This window comes from Rhinolophus hipposideros (genome assembly GCF_964194185.1).
Source record: "Rhinolophus hipposideros genome assembly, chromosome: 6".
In the NCBI taxonomy this organism is placed as follows: Eukaryota; Metazoa; Chordata; class Mammalia; order Chiroptera; family Rhinolophidae; genus Rhinolophus; species Rhinolophus hipposideros.
Genome location: NC_138052.1, coordinates 95,733,309 through 95,747,167, shown reverse-complemented (window position 1 = coordinate 95,747,167; position 13,859 = coordinate 95,733,309). Strand labels below are relative to the sequence as shown.

The 13,859-nt window shown below is 49.6% G+C and overlaps 1 protein-coding gene across 1 annotated transcript in view; it reads right to left on the bottom strand.

Annotated features, from left to right (window-relative positions):
• Nucleotides 1–5,913: 5,913 nt before the first annotated feature.
• SAG (S-antigen visual arrestin) overlaps nt 5,914–13,859 on the bottom strand; it is a 34,186-nt gene continuing 26,240 nt past the window's right edge. Inside the window, exons 14-18 of the mRNA XM_081051578.1 lie at nt 12,055–12,132; nt 10,509–10,532; nt 8,963–9,018; nt 6,497–6,512; nt 5,914–6,075 (exon numbers count right to left, since the gene is read on the bottom strand). Of these exons, the coding sequence (XP_080907704.1) occupies nt 5,967–6,075; nt 6,497–6,512; nt 8,963–9,018; nt 10,509–10,532; nt 12,055–12,132 (283 nt within the window). The 3' untranslated portion in view covers nt 5,914–5,966. The remainder of the gene's footprint in view (nt 6,076–6,496; nt 6,513–8,962; nt 9,019–10,508; nt 10,533–12,054; nt 12,133–13,859) is intronic.

The following is a 13,859-nucleotide window of genomic DNA, read 5'->3' as shown; positions in this document are numbered from 1 at the left end:
GGACTGCTTCTAGAGACTGAGTGGCCCCTGGCCTATTGATCTGCAGGGTCTGGCCTCCACTGCACTTGGCAATGCTTTCCAGAGGCCAAACAAGTGCAAACCCTCAGGAGCCACTGAGTAGAACCTAGCACAGGGACAGAGCCAGAGAATGGACTCACAGCCATGACAGCATGTCAGGGCCTAATGCGGAACGCTCTGGGACAAGCTGAGGGCCCTCGGTGCACGGGGCTGAGCTGCCGAGTACTATAGCCACTGGCCATATGTGGCAACTTCAATTTCAATTAATTAAAATTAAATGTTCCGTTCCTCAGTCGCACTAGCCACATTTCAAGTGTTCAATAGCTGTGTGTGGCTTAGCAGCTACCACACTGGACAACACAAATATAGAACATTTCCATGTCACGGGAAGTTCTGCAAGGCACAGAACAGTGACAGCTCCCATGTACTGACCCTCAGGCACGTGCTGGACGCCACCAGCCAGTCTAATCCTCACAGAAGCCCCACCAGGCCACCTCCATGGTCTCATTCTGGAGATAAAGACTCAAGGCTCAGATATCTCTCCCAAGGAGTGACAGAGGCAGGACTTGATCGTGGACCGTGCAATTCCCAGATCCTTGACGTTGCAGGGTTAGTTCCCCCAGGAAGCTGAGGCCCAAAGAGCTTGTCAGAAGGAGGAGGGAAGGGCCCTGTTACGGGCTGAATTGTGTCCCTCCCCACTCCCCACCTCCCCAGCATTCATATGTTGAAGTCCTAACCCTCTGGTTTAGGATTAAAGAGGCCATTTGGATGGGCCTTCATCCAGTATGGCTGGTGTCCTTATAAAACCAAGAAATTTGAATACAGGCACAATGGGAAGACTGTATGAAAACACAGGGAGAAGGCAGCCACCACACACCGAGAGGTCCTAGAAGAAACTGACTGCTGACACGTTGATTTCAGACTTCTGGCCTCCAGAATTGTAAGAAAGTAAATTTCTGTTGTCTATGGTACTTCCTTATAGCAGCTGAAGGAGACTAACATGGGCACAAAGAAAGGATGTCCTGATCCCCACAGAAATCGGGGGGTGGGGGAATTTGTATAATTAATTACAATACAGTGCGATACATGAATGCTAACACCTGTGGGAGAGGGCTGTACAGGAAAGAGTTAACTGTCAGGGGGTCAGGGGAGGCTCTCCAGAAGAGTCACCCCCACGGGGTTAGGAGATTTGAATAGAAAAGCGAGGGGAAGGGGACCTGAGGAGATTTTCCAGGAAAACACAAAAAGGCAGGAGACCACTGGGCAAGTTGAGAGGATGACAATGGACTTTGGATTTGCGGGTGAGCGAGGTGGTGGGGAGTCTGGGAGGGTGAGCAGCTGTGGAAGGACCCAGAGCCGCCTCTGTGCTGTCCTCAGAAGCAAGGACGTCATCTCAAGGACAGAACCACAGAAGGGCGTTTGAAAAGCAGAAGAGCTAATGCATCTGGGCGGAGAATGATCCAGAGGAGAAAAGACTCGAAACAGGACATAAAAAAGTGATTTACCAAGCCAGGCAATGTTGCTATGGGCCAGAACCTAGGTGGTAGTCATGGAGGTGGAGAGAGGAGATGACAGACAGAAGATGGAGAGTGGAGAAGACACAACCAAGGAAGGAAGAAAAGGGACAGCTGCTCCTACCCAATAAATCAGGGAGCAGGACAAGTCAGGATGCCTCCCAGATATGGGGCTCCCAGGGGGGCGATGTCCCCACTGAGTACACGCGTGCCTAGAGGAGATGAAGGAGATGAACTTGGTTTTGAACAAACTGAGTTGGAGGTGCCCGTGTGTGCTGTTGCCTATACCTGACTGACTGCACCGAACAGGTTGAAACTTGTCACACACTGTTACTAAGATTCGACATGCTGCTTCCCATATTGAAGATCCCTGCCTTTCCGTTGGATGGCACTCGGCAGCAGCATTCACCGTATTTTGTGATCACAATGGAAAGGCTTTGTGTCACACATTGCTTCTGGTACAGCGACTTCTGTCAAATAAAAACATTACGGTGTGTCCTCCTCCCCCTTATTCACCAGATCGTGCGACTTCTGGCTCTTCCCCAAAGTCAAAATGATTCAGGACATCGAGGCAGCCACCACAGTGTATATTTGCAATTATGAAGAAAAGCACTAGAAATTGTCACAGCCAAAAGGAGCCCAAGGAGCCATGACAACTAAATGTCATGTGGGATCCTGGAACAGAAAAAGAACATTAGATCAAAAGTAAGGAAATCTCTGAAGAATGGTCTTGTTTAATATGTCCATACTGATTTATTAAATGTGGCAAATGTACCCCTAACGTAAGATGTTAATAATGGGGAACGTGGGTGTGGGAGAACTGGACTATCTTGGCAACTTTTCTGAAAATCTAAAACTATTTGAAAATTAAAAGTGTCTTTTTAAAAATAGTATTAGGCTTGGTAAGAATTATATTATGTTCCGAAATCAGAGAAGCATAACGCTGAGATATTTCTCTGATGAGCAAAGAAGCCTTTATGTTCTCTGGTGACTGCAGAGTGCGGTTCCCTTGGAGATCTCCCTTGAAGTGGCGGGCCTGCGAGGGCACATTCTCTCCAGGGCCTCTCTGGGGCGTGAGTCACGCTGTGAATCACCTCTAACAACATGCTGCTCCGAGTTTACCCCACCTTAAGGGCACATCAAGGTGGCAGTAATGACACATTTCACATCCTACCTAATCCTTCTCAACTTGTCACCAGGGAAGCTCACCTTCTGTCAAAAAGAACCGCTTCCCGCTTCCCGTTAGAATAGGAAATCGATGCACTTGAAGGGGGGGGCAGGGCGCCGGATCATCCTATTCTACCCTGAACTTATGATTGACATTTGGAGCGGGACATTTCTTCACCACGTGTGACATTGTTTCCCTGGCTCCCAGGCATTGTGACAACCCCAACAAGCCCCATATATTTCTAAATGGGCCCAACTCCCCATCTACCCCACCCCCAAGGATCAGGAAACCAAACCGTTAGGGCTGTGACATCAGACTGGGGAGAGGAATGAAAAATGGTGAAGGAGCAGGAAAACAGACATTCTCAAAAGAAGTTCATTGTTTGCACATGTGATAAAATTGTAGAGCACTAAATACACACATGAATACACATCAAACTGGGGAAATCTGAGTAAGATGGGCAGATTGTACTGTCAAATCCTGGTTGGGGTAGCATACTAGTTTTGCAGGATGTTACAGGATCTCTCTGTATTGCTTCTTACAACCACATGTGAGTCTATAATGATCTCAATAAAATGTTCAATTTAAAATAAAAAAGAACTTTAGGGTAGCCATTGTAGAATCATACGTGCTAATCTCCCCGTTCTGCCCCGCCAAACTCTCTTACACGTGTTCCGCATCAGAAGGTGAGCACAGGTCTTGTTATATGGACTCAGAGACGCCAGAATTCAAGTGTTGACTAGCTGTGTGGACTCAGGTAAGGTACACAACCTCTCTGAACTGCGATTTCCTCATCTAACAAGTGGAATGACAGGGCTGACTCATCAGCCTGGTTGGAATGATGACATATAATATGGAAAGTGCCCAGCACAAGGCAGGGGCTCAAGAAATAGCAGGGATCCCTCCTTCGCCAGCCCTGTGTTTGCTGGTTGCAGAACTTTGTCCCAGGTTCCCAGCTGCCACCACTTTTCCCACACAGCACCCTCACCTCCTTTGTACCATTTGTTCCACGCATCCACCTGGAAAACCCTGGGCCGTACATGCGACCTGTTCAGGGACATCCTGCCTCCTGACACCAGGGAGCATGCCAGCAGGCACATGGCCACGTGTGCAGGCCCAGCCGAGGCAAAGTTCCACATCCTGTTCGGGCGGGCTGGCTGGCTGCTCACTTCCTGCTCCCACCCCCACACCCTCCCAGGGTGGCCAGCTGTAAGCCATAAACTCGTCAGCACCTGGAAATCTGAGAGTCTGGGGTTTTGATACCAAAATAACCTGGAGGGCAAGGGCTGTTCTGACCTCTGGTCTCCCGGGGAATGGCCGTCCAGCTCTTCTCTCCGGCTCTCTCACCCACACAGTTCCAAAGGTCAGGCCTATTAACGTCCACCCTGACTTAGGATGTCCTGGGGTCAGGCAATGCAGGAACCAACAGGCTGATCCTCTTGCTGGGCACTGCCCAGCAGACTCCCAGGTCCCTGGCTCGCCTAGGATCTCCAGCAGGAGCCAATCACAGCTGGCCTCTGGGCTTGGTGTGGTGGGGGGCAAGGGAAGGGTTCAGAGCTCCAGAGCAGCAGCTCGCCCTGTGCGTCCCTTTCCTGAGTATCCTGAGAGAGGGGCATGCGCTGGACTGGTCACGTGCTGTTCCCTCAGCACTGGAGAAAAAAATGAAGGAACTGTCTGACCCTGCAAACCCATGGGCCATAGGCACAGTCTTCTGCCTGTATCATCATCATCATCATCATCATCACCCCTCTAGAAATGAATCTTCATCCCATCAATATCAGAATGTCTCAAACTCCACACACGCATCCAGACCTTGCTCTGTGTCTGTGGGCTCCCATCCATGGTCCCCACAGGGAACCTCTGGTCTAAATCCCAGTCCCCAGGACACAAACCAGCCTGGCCTCCTGTGGAACAACCCCAGTTGTGGGAGCCTTGATGTGCGTGGAACCCACGCAGCTATACAGCTTTCTGCCACTGTTCCTGGCTGGAGGCCTGACCCCAAGTGTGCACCCCATACACAACCCCCCCATTCACCCTCCAACCTCCTGTGAGTAGGCTGAACTGTGCAGAAGTCTCCAAACCCCTTTTATCCTGCTCCTTGAAGCATGGACCAGAGACTACACATCCCCAAGCCCCTCTGTGACCACCATGAGAGCCGTTCAGTCTGTCTGCATCGGTAGCAGGCCCCCGGGCTGGGGGGTACCACGGGCCAGGAAGGGGACTCCGTGAAGGACAGGGCCCTGGCCTCAGCTGGGTTCTCCTTCCTCCCCTCCACAGCTCCCTTCCTCCCTGACACAGAGCACTCTCTCTCCCACCCTTCTAAGCCCAACCTCCATTAAGACACTGACCACGACGCCCATCCGGCACAAAGGAACCCCCTCTTCTAAAACCACCCATTCCTCGGGCTGGGCTCTGCTACTGCTGGGCACTGCTCCACCTGACAAAGCGGGCCCGTCAGATTCTCCCACCCAGCAACGGCACACTGGAACCAGAGACACAGAGACTGGGAGCATTCGGGCAAATGGCGCCCCAGAGGGCGGGACCTTGAGCTCCAGGGCAGGGAGCCCTGGAGCCTTTCCGATTTCTGCACACCTCAGGCTCCGAGCTCAGGTTCTTCCTTCAATTGAGTTCTCTGAGCCACTCCAAGTTCCTTCCAATGCATTCTTTTCCTCCCCCTTAAACCAGCCAAATCTGATTTTGTTGCCTCCATTCAACGGAAACTTAACCACCAATCCAAAGTTCAAACTGGGACTGGCCCCCAAAGTTGAATCAGTGATAAGGTGTGAGTAGCCCACAGTTGTCCTCTGCCTGGTTAATTTCAGGAGGCTCTTTTGGGGCTCTGGAGCCAAGATTGGTCAGGCCATCAGAAACGCTACACCCCGCCATATGTTTCCAGGCAGCCCTTACATGGGGCCCCTGGAGGAAGCCCAGTGAGGACAAAGCCCCAAGGGTGAGCACGTAGTTTTCAGACGCCTTCTCACCTCGAAGGGCCAGTGCTGCTCCATGAGGCTGGCCTCCTTTCTAGATGCTTCTCTCCCCCTCCCTGAGACTCAGGAACCCCAAAGGTTACCTAAAGCTTCCATGTCGGTGATGTCACTCAACCTCCCCAGCAAGTCAGCCTGACTCACGACCAGGCAGAACAGACAAACTTTATTTCTGTGAAGAGACTCACACTGTGGTATTTAGCATAAGTATGGGCTAACTGTGGAGGGCTGCTCATTGCAACTAACTGTGACCCCACTTCCTGGAGTCCTCAGCCGACCTCTTCACTCATCCACAGCGGCCTTCTGCTCTTTCTTCCCCTCCTCAGGGTCTCCTGAATCTTTCAGATTTTGGCGAGCAAAGTCCTCAAAAACCAAATTTTCATCCTGAAAACTAAAATGAAACAGACACCATTTTGATCATGGCACGCCCTTTGAAGTTTGCAATGACATCTGTAGCGAAACAAGATTCTTGATCTTCCTTTTGCAACAAAGGAACCAATCAAGAATGGAACACTGAACCACGACACTCTCCTTGTAGAGGTTCACGGAAAATCTCTTTAACAAAACAGAGAAAACCCACAGAGCAGATGTACATACCCAGTGTATCCGTGTGTATGCACACACACGTGTGTGTGCATATGTGTGCACGTGTGTGCATGTGCGCATGCGTGTGACTTAGTACTAGGCAGCAAAAGAAAAACCAGGGCCAGAGCCGGTGTCAAGACCATGGGTTTTGTAAAACAAGACCCAAAAAGGGGTTTGTGCCAAAGGAGGAAGTCACGAACACCGGGTATCGTAGGGCAGTGGCTCACCTTTCCTTTGCCATAGCTGTAGCATGGAATGAAGGAGAGAGAGAGATTAGCATACATTCTGTATAATAGCCGTACCTGGAAACTTCTTCTTTATTCAGTGATTTAGTTGCAAGGATAGAAGGCCTAGATGCATGCGTTTCATGACAATTGCACGGAATCCCGCTTCTTTGCCTTTCCCACTTGGAGAGCCTTTCTCCCTGCACTTCTAACCATCACTTCCTTCATAAAGTGCCACACCCTCACCTCCAGGACCCTTTCCCTGGTTAGCCTCACCCCCTCTGATGTCGCACTTGTCTTTCAAAGCACCTCTCCCTCCATGTCCCTTGGGCCCAATCTAGATCAGAGACCCAAGGTGCTGTTAGGACCCAGGCTCCAGACCCACCTCAGACCTTTCACATCCGGGTCCCGAGGAATGAATCCTGGGATGCATGCTTATCCAGCACCCCTAGTCACCGGGTTGTGCATAGAGCTTGAGAGGGACCCCTAGTCCCTCAGGGCTCCATTTCTGTTAACACATCAATCTTTACTTTGTTGGGTTATTTTTCATGTATGTTTTGCAGCCCCGGGTTAACTGCTATTAATTTGAGTGGGTTTTTTTTGCTCTTTTTTGCTTTCTGCCCCCCTAGTAAAGTATTGGTGTAAACCTCGCTGGTGAGCCAGACAGAGCTAACTGATGCTAAATAACTCCAGATGGTTTTTCTGGGAGCACCGTGGTGATGGCAGGCCACTGCTCTCGTCTCTCGTGCCCACCTGGAAGCCAGCCCTGGGAGGGAAGTGCCTGTGTGGGCTACTAACCACACGGGACCCACAGAGAGGCTGACTCATCAAAACATCCCCTGGGCAAGAGCGTCCTGGACGGCTTGGTGCTAAGCATAAAATTATACTAACTGGGACCATCAGCCTCGAAGAGAATCAAATCAACAGCCAGCACTCCCTCTGGACGCTCTGGACAGGGGCACCAAAATGTGGTAGCATTTCTGTACCAATTACGATGCACAGATTACTTGGCCCTGGCAGGGCTCCTCAACCACAACTTCTGCTTTCTCTGCTTCGAGTCTACCCTCCAGAGCAGGCAGGTAAGACGTGAGCACGCATCCGTGAATACAACTTGGTGACATAAATCCCTGGAAATCAGAATTTCAAGGCCATGGGGTGACTTGTCCTTTCTCCCTGAAATCTCACAGTGTTAAAGATCATTGCTGAGTCTGGACATGTGATATGTTCACTGTAAGGGCCAGAATGACTCGAACATGAAAATGTCACACCCAGAAAGGGAGTAACGCCACTTCCCTCAAGTTCAGTCATAAAGTCTGTTCATAGCTCCAGAAAACAAGCTAACATAAACTGTGACATCTCCTCAGGTCACAGTTTTAAAATAGCCTTTGAAAGTCCTTGAAAGAGACCAGAATGCATCTCAATCTCACACAGTTACAAAATAGTATTTTAATGACAAAGCATAAATGAATAAAAAAAAATATATGGCTAGACTGTATTTTTCCCCCGAGGGAAGGTTCTGGCAAACTACACTGAGCATTTGAATTCTAACCATTTGGAAAAGACACTTGGACACAAAATATTTTTGAGACAAACCCAAAATGAATCCGGGGGTTTACTCTACTGTTTAAATGCCATTTCATTATCAGTGTAGAAAAGCTACATATAAAGTATAAAACAAAAAGAATCCCTGCTTCTTTACACCATACTTACTTAAAATATTTTTAATTACTGTAAGTATGGAGAGTTCTCACTCAGGTCCATTTTTTTGTCCTAAGCCACTTAGTTGTCCACAGCGTGGAGAATTTTTCCTCAGAATTTCTGAGATTCCACCTATCTTACTTTTGCTGCTTTACTTCTCTTTTTTAAAAGAGCTATGCTGAGATTTAATTCGCATGCTATACAATTCACCTATTTACTCATACAGCCCAATGATTTCTAGACCATTCAAGGAGTTGCACAACCATTGCTCCATTTACTTTAAACATCCATACAAAAGGATTTGCAATTCAAAGGAGCTAAGGTGTCAGGAACCCAGCCTGACCTTCTTTTCTAGTATTTTCTGCATTCCCATCACAGAGGACCCTGTCAAAAATCCTCCTCATCTTCTAAATGCCTGTTAAGGTTTCCAAAGGCAATACAAAAACTTCAGGCTGTCTAATTTATTTTGCACCTCAGATTTCTTTAAGTCTCAGTTCAGGTCTGTTCACAGTAGAACCTCTGCCTTACATCCTTCCTGATGGAGCCTAACGAGGTGGCCTGCGTCCACGGGCAGCTGCTCTGTCCTCCTCGCACTGACTGAAGGCAGACAGGTACCAACCGGCCCAGGAGAGAGCAGATGAGCACCCCTTCCCAGCCGCCCAGGCGCCTTGAGGATGACATGGCCACACCCATGTTCACAGGTGTGGTCGAGAGACAGCACTGAAAGCGTCATAAATCTGCACGGAGTGAGTGACGAGAGAAAGCACTGACCTGGATCCTTCGGATGGGGGTGCATGAGGCGGAATGGTACCTCAGTGGCCACTTCACTGGGAAGAAAGGAGAATGCAGATTGGCGAATGCATGGCACAGGGTTCAGTGCAATCCCAAACAAACCAGAAAGCAGGACGTGGTCAGGTGGGAATTTTAAATGTATTCCCTGGAATGGGTACAGAAACCTCACTTACGCATGGCCGAGGTGGCCAGGATTTTTAGGGTCCTTTCCTCCTGGGCATTAGTTTCCGTAACATGATATGGTGGTAGGGGACAGGTAGAAAGAAGATAGTTTTTAAAGATATCCTTTGTGCCACAATTTTTTCTGTTAAATCCAGGTAAGGCTGGTGCGTCGGGGACCAAGCAGAACAGAGATGAACCGAGTCCGCCAAATTCTAGAAGCTAAGGTGTTAGGAGGCAACTTGGAATTTATACAAAAAGACGGAAGGAAAGGAGTCAGGAAGGAAAATGGAAGGAAAATCTGGACAGAGGAAGAATGGAAAGGGGTGTGTGTGTGTGTGTGTGTGTGTGTGTGTGTGTGTGTGTGTGTGTGTGTAAATAAGGGTTACTCCCTGCTTCACTCAGGACCCACCGCCTCCTGCCCTGGGTTACTGCTTTGGTCAAAACACACCTGTTTATAAGGCTGCTCTCATCAGACCCCAGTGTAGACGGGGTTTAGGAGTAGAGGTGTACCCTGAGTTCCATGCAAGGGAAGGAGATGATAAGGGTCAGGGTGAAGAAGCAGGGAAAGTCAGTGCCTGCCCCCCACGTCACACCTGCCGCCTCTTTGTACGTGATGTAAAAGGTAGTTGTCTCTATGCACAACAGCCAAAAGGTGGAAATAACCCAAAGTCCATCAGCAGAAGAATGGATAAACAAAATGTGGTCTGGCCACACAGTGTACTATTACTCAGCCATAAAAACGAATGAAGTACTGACACACACTGCAGCATGGATGGGCCTTGACAACATGCTAAGGGAAAGAAGCCAGACCCTAAAGGACAAATACTGTCTGATTCCAGTTACATGCGATGTCCAGAATAGGCAAACCTATAGAGGTAGACAGCAGACTGATGGTTGCCAGGGGCTAGGAGAGGGGACAAGGGGAGAGAGTGTCTACGAGGTAGTTTTCTTTTGTGGTGGTAGAAACGACAGGAGCTAGCGTGATGACGGTGCCACAGTACTGTAAAATACATGGTGCCACTGAATTGTACACGGTCAAATGGTTAAATGGGAACTTCATGTTATGCATATTTTACCAAACACACACACACACACACACACACACACACACGGGCAGCTGCATGGAGTGTGCCCGTTTCTTGAGCAGGCGTGTGTGTGCGTGTCCTTGCCCAGGTGTAGGCCCCGTGGTGGTCTCAACGTCCTTGGTCTCACAGCTATTCACCACAAGGCAGTGGGCATCATTTCCTTACAGCTCTGAGCAGAACTGCCAGGAAACCAGATTTCAGTACTCCTGTTGTGAAACCCACATGTGTTCCTTTGACATCCTGGGAATCAGGCAGAGAAGGAAGGTAGTGAGGCTTACCTGGAGGTGAGCTCTCCCAGAAAGCTAGGGAACAAAAGCAAACAGGGCTGTGGTGACTGCCCACAAGGGTAACATGGCCTTACTTGCCATTACTCAGAGGCGGGACACGTCACATGTCCCAGTTATGTCCTTCACTCCCAACTTCCAGGACCTTTGCATTCCTTAATGTTTAGTCCAACGATTCCTCTCCACTTGTGACTTCACCTCTTCCTCAAATGGATTAGTTAGAAAGAGGAGTCGCTTACTTCAGTCAAGCCCTACTATTTGAGACTAAAACCATAGATCAGAATTTCTCTCTTGGCTGCAAAGGTCATTGTGAAATGTCTGTTATCACTTATCTTAACTGCTGGAAGAAACCCTATCCAAGAAAATAACACACTGTGCACTTTGAAAAATACAACACAAACGCTGCATTAAACAAAATTTGCAAAAATCAACCCATGTTTACTTTGTTGCCCCAATAAAATTTGAGGAGCTCTTTATCTACTCATAATTATGGAATACACACCTGGGCTTGCCTTTGGTGGCTGAACTACCCCAAGGCTCATCAGAGTAAGAGGCCAGAGCCTTTGACAATGGAATTTGAAAAGGAAAATAAGAATTTAGGTTTTTCCTTTTGATGACTTTTTAAAAATGGAAGAAATTCATTTCATTAAAAAAGGGAGGGCCGATCTGCTGGCTCAGGTGGTTGGAGCACCGTGCTCCTAACTCTGAGGTCGCCGGTTTGATTCCCACATGGGCCAGTGAGCTGCTCCCTCTACAGCTAAGATTGTGAACAATGGCTCTCGCTGGAGCTGGAGGTCGCCATGGGCTACTGTGGGCTACCGTGCTGCCAGGAGCGGCCGGCAGTTGGCGAGAGCTGCCGTAAGCTGCTGTGAGCAGCGGACCTACGACCGGCGACCGACTGCCTCAGCCGGCAGGAATGCAAGGCTCATAATACCAGTGTGGGCCAGGGAGCTGTGTCCTACACAACTAGACTGAGAAACAACGGCTTGAACTGGATGTGGGGGTGGGGGGAGGTGGAAGAAGGGGAGAAAAAAAAAAGTCCTAAAACCATTTAAAAAAAAAAAAAAAAGGAAAGCCATTTCCTCAAAACTTTGAGATATCCGTGTTCTTGTAGGAAAAGGAGACTCCCAAATCCTGCGATTACATGTTGGGAAGGGAAGGAAAGGTCGCCGCATTATGGATGGATGCCTCCCTAAGATGCATGGAAAGTTCACCTGAGAGTCGCTATTCTTGTCTGAAATCCAATCCAACACTGAAGTGATTTCCCTTTTTTGTATGTCATCTTCCACCACGTGAGCATATGCACACCTCCTCTTGTCAAGTGGTACTATTTGGGCACATATTTTGTCATCTGCTTCTTTAGCTTTTTCCACGAGATGTTCTATCAGACTGAACTGTGAAACCAGACCAACCAGAGTCTCTCCAGAACTCTACGTGGTAATCAGTAGGATTTGTGGACCTTCCCTTGCTTTGTCCCCCAGTCATTCAGGAAGGAAAGAGTTCGCCGAAGGCAGACAGAGCATGGAACTTGCACACTTACCCTGACACCGTGAGCTTCACCTTGATCTGGTAAGACACCAGGATCCCCAGGACCATCCGGTCTATGCCCTCCTTTACGCTGTGCAAACAGAAAGGAAAAACAGAGGCATGAAGGGGAGCAGCAGAAAGCAACAACTGTGTGAACCAACACCTCATCTCCCTGCAGGCATGTCACCATGGGGGCATCTTCTCCAGGAACTGGTGGACTCAACCAAGCTGTCAAAGTTCTAGAACTTTCCATACTCAGGTCAAGGGGATTCCTTTCCTGCAGTATAGCGTAGTGTTTCCCCTCTTGAAGTTCAGAGGGCAGGATGTGCTTCGTGGTTCTCCCCGCTCTGCCTCCATTGATGCTCATCCACCTGCTTATCAGCCAGAAACTCCGTCCTCCTCGGCTCCTCCCTCTGCCCCACCTGCCATCGCTACCAGCCACCGAGTCCTCACAGGCTTTTCCTGCCTGGATTATCTCAATAACTTACCTCCCACGTGCCTGAGCTCTCCGCCCCTCTGCAGCCAGAGAGTTCTTCCAGGGTCAAGCCCTAGTGTGGCCAGGCAGGCAATGTGTGAGCTGACCTTTGTCTGCCTTTGCCACCTCATACCCTGCTGTGGCCCCCATGTGCCAGCCTTGCCAGATACAAAGCTGCTGCAGAATGCTCTCCTCCCCCACACCGCCCCTCAAGACCTCAAGTTGGAGTTGACCCTCCTGTGTGAAGCCTTCTGGACACGGGCCAGGCAGCGCCGTCTCCCTCCTTTGTGCTGTTGTCCTGTACCCCATGTTGAGGTGAAGCAACACACCACCATGAGGTGGTGTGCGATTTGCCCCAAAGAGAGTGCATTATAACTGTCCTCGACAGAAAGTTCAATCCAGATTCCACTAACACCACTGAGCTCCTACTGGCAGGTGCCAGCTGGGTATTTGAACACAGATGATTATCTCATGTGACCCAACGTGGGGACATAAGGATTTCAGGATGTCCAATAACAGGAATGAAGGTATAAAAAAAAAAGCATGAAATACTAGCTAAGCCCATGTGAATGACGACAGACAACCTGGCCGAGAAAACTGAAGGCTGGAGGCAGAAGGCAGGGCGGGTTGTGAAACAGATCTGAGAAGGGGGCTGAGAGGGAACGGGAGGTTCTGGGCCTGGAGAAGACCCCCCCAGCCCAGGCAGCCTCCTGGTGAGGGACACCTCGGACACTGCTTCCAGGACAGTGCCCCCACAAACTCCATCGGCTCCTGGGTGCCTGGAGTTCCTTGAAGCATGCCTTTATCTGGAACCCTGGGGTGTGGCCAAGCATTCACTGGAGAGGGGTTGCCACCAAAGGGGGAAAAAGCGGGAGCAAGTCGGAGACCCCACCGTTTGCTGGGATCAACTCTCTCCCTTGAACTGAATGGGCTGAACAGCTAGGGAAGAAAACGTGCTTCATCTCATGCCTGAGAACACTCCACATGCTTTCTCCCTGCCCTCTCCCTTGCATGGGAGGGGGTCTCTCTCTCTCTCTGTCTCTGTCTCTGTCTCTCTCTGTCTCTCTCTCTGTCTCTCTCTCTCTCCCTCTCTCTCTCTCACACACACACACACACACACACACACACACACACACACACACACACACTGGTTAATCAGGGTTCTGCTGCGGTTGCCACTTTCTAGGGCCCTGGAAGTGGCCCAGAAGTTGGGTGTGAAACAAGGGGCTCCAGGTTAGGAATGGACTTTGCCATTAACTAACCAGGTGACCTTTGGACAGGTCTCTCATTCTGGCTGAACTTCAATTCTTTATCCATAAAATGAGTATAAATTTACCTTCCTC